At 49.3% G+C, this 1,129-nt stretch overlaps 1 gene segment (V, D, J or C); it reads left to right on the top strand.

Annotated features, from left to right (window-relative positions):
- Positions 1 to 291: 291 nt before the first annotated feature.
- LOC115290070 lies at positions 292 to 987 on the top strand. The segment is given in 2 exon segments: positions 292 to 382; positions 587 to 987. Coding segments are annotated over 2 exon segments (435 nt in total).
- The last annotated feature ends 142 nt before the right edge of the window (positions 988 to 1,129 follow it).

The raw sequence follows: 1,129 nt of genomic DNA, 5'->3' as shown, positions 1-1,129 counted from the left end.
TAGTTGATCCTTTCTGGGAACTCAACCCATTTAACAATATTCTTGAATTTCAAATAGAAGCTCATGATTAGATCTTGTAGCACTTTGTCATTTAGAACTTCAACTTGTTCTAAGAGTTTCTGAGTTGACTTCTGTGTTTCTAGTCTTACAGCTATATTTTTAGCTCTTTAAATTTGCATTCGATACTTTCATAACCCACTGCTGAAGCAATTTGCTTCTTTCCTCACCAGTTGATTTGCATAGACCCCTCCAGGCCCAGACCAGCTGCTCAATTGGATAAAAGGGGCCTTTGCCATGTAAGCTGAGCTGCGTGGGGCAGGCAGGGACAGCAAGATGGTGTCACAGAGGCAGGTCCTCATATCCTTGATGCTGTGGGTCTCAGGTGAGAAATTTCAGATTTGCCACCTTCCTTTTGAAGTAGTATTATCTTCGAGTTAAAACAAATTTTTACGACATAGTGAGAAATACTGGCTATTTCCAAAATAGACCCAATTATGCGCTGACAGGGCACCTCTTTTCAAATGACATATTTCAGGGGGTCTGGGATAAAGTGCGTGTGTCTCATCATTACCCGCTCTGATTGCAGGTGCCTGCGGGGCGATCACGATGACGCAGTCTCCAGGCTCCCTGGCTGTGTCTCTGGGTCAGCGCGTCACCTTGAACTGCAGGGCCAGTCAGAGTGTTAGCAACAACCTGGCCTGGTACCAACAGAAACCCGGGCAGCGTCCTAAGCGGCTCATCTACGAAGCAACCACCCGGGCATCTGGAGTCCCCGACCGATTCAGCGGCAGTGGGTCTGGGACAGATTTCACCCTCACCATCAGCAACCTCCAGGCTGAAGACGTGGCCACTTATTACTGTCAGCAGGATTATAGCTCTCCTCCCACAGTGCTGCAGCCTCGTACACAAACCTCCTCCCCAGGGCCGTGGGGCAGGGAGGCTTGGCTGCACCTGCTGCTTCCTCCCTGCTGAGCCCTGAACACGCACGTTCTGTGTCTGCCTGAGAAGCCACCTCTCCTGACTACTCCTTACAGGGTTGTTTAAGGCCCAGGGGAAATTAGGGGAATGGCTTCTTCTGGATCCCTTTTAGTGGGAGAGTAGTGAACACAAATGCCTTAGAGATGTCTTA

The sequence above is a fragment of the Suricata suricatta genome, chromosome 4 (genome assembly GCF_006229205.1).
Source record: "Suricata suricatta isolate VVHF042 chromosome 4, meerkat_22Aug2017_6uvM2_HiC, whole genome shotgun sequence".
Taxonomy (NCBI): domain Eukaryota; kingdom Metazoa; phylum Chordata; class Mammalia; order Carnivora; family Herpestidae; genus Suricata; species Suricata suricatta.
The sequence above is the reverse complement of the archived record's forward strand: the minus strand, read 5'-3'. Positions and strand labels throughout refer to the sequence as shown.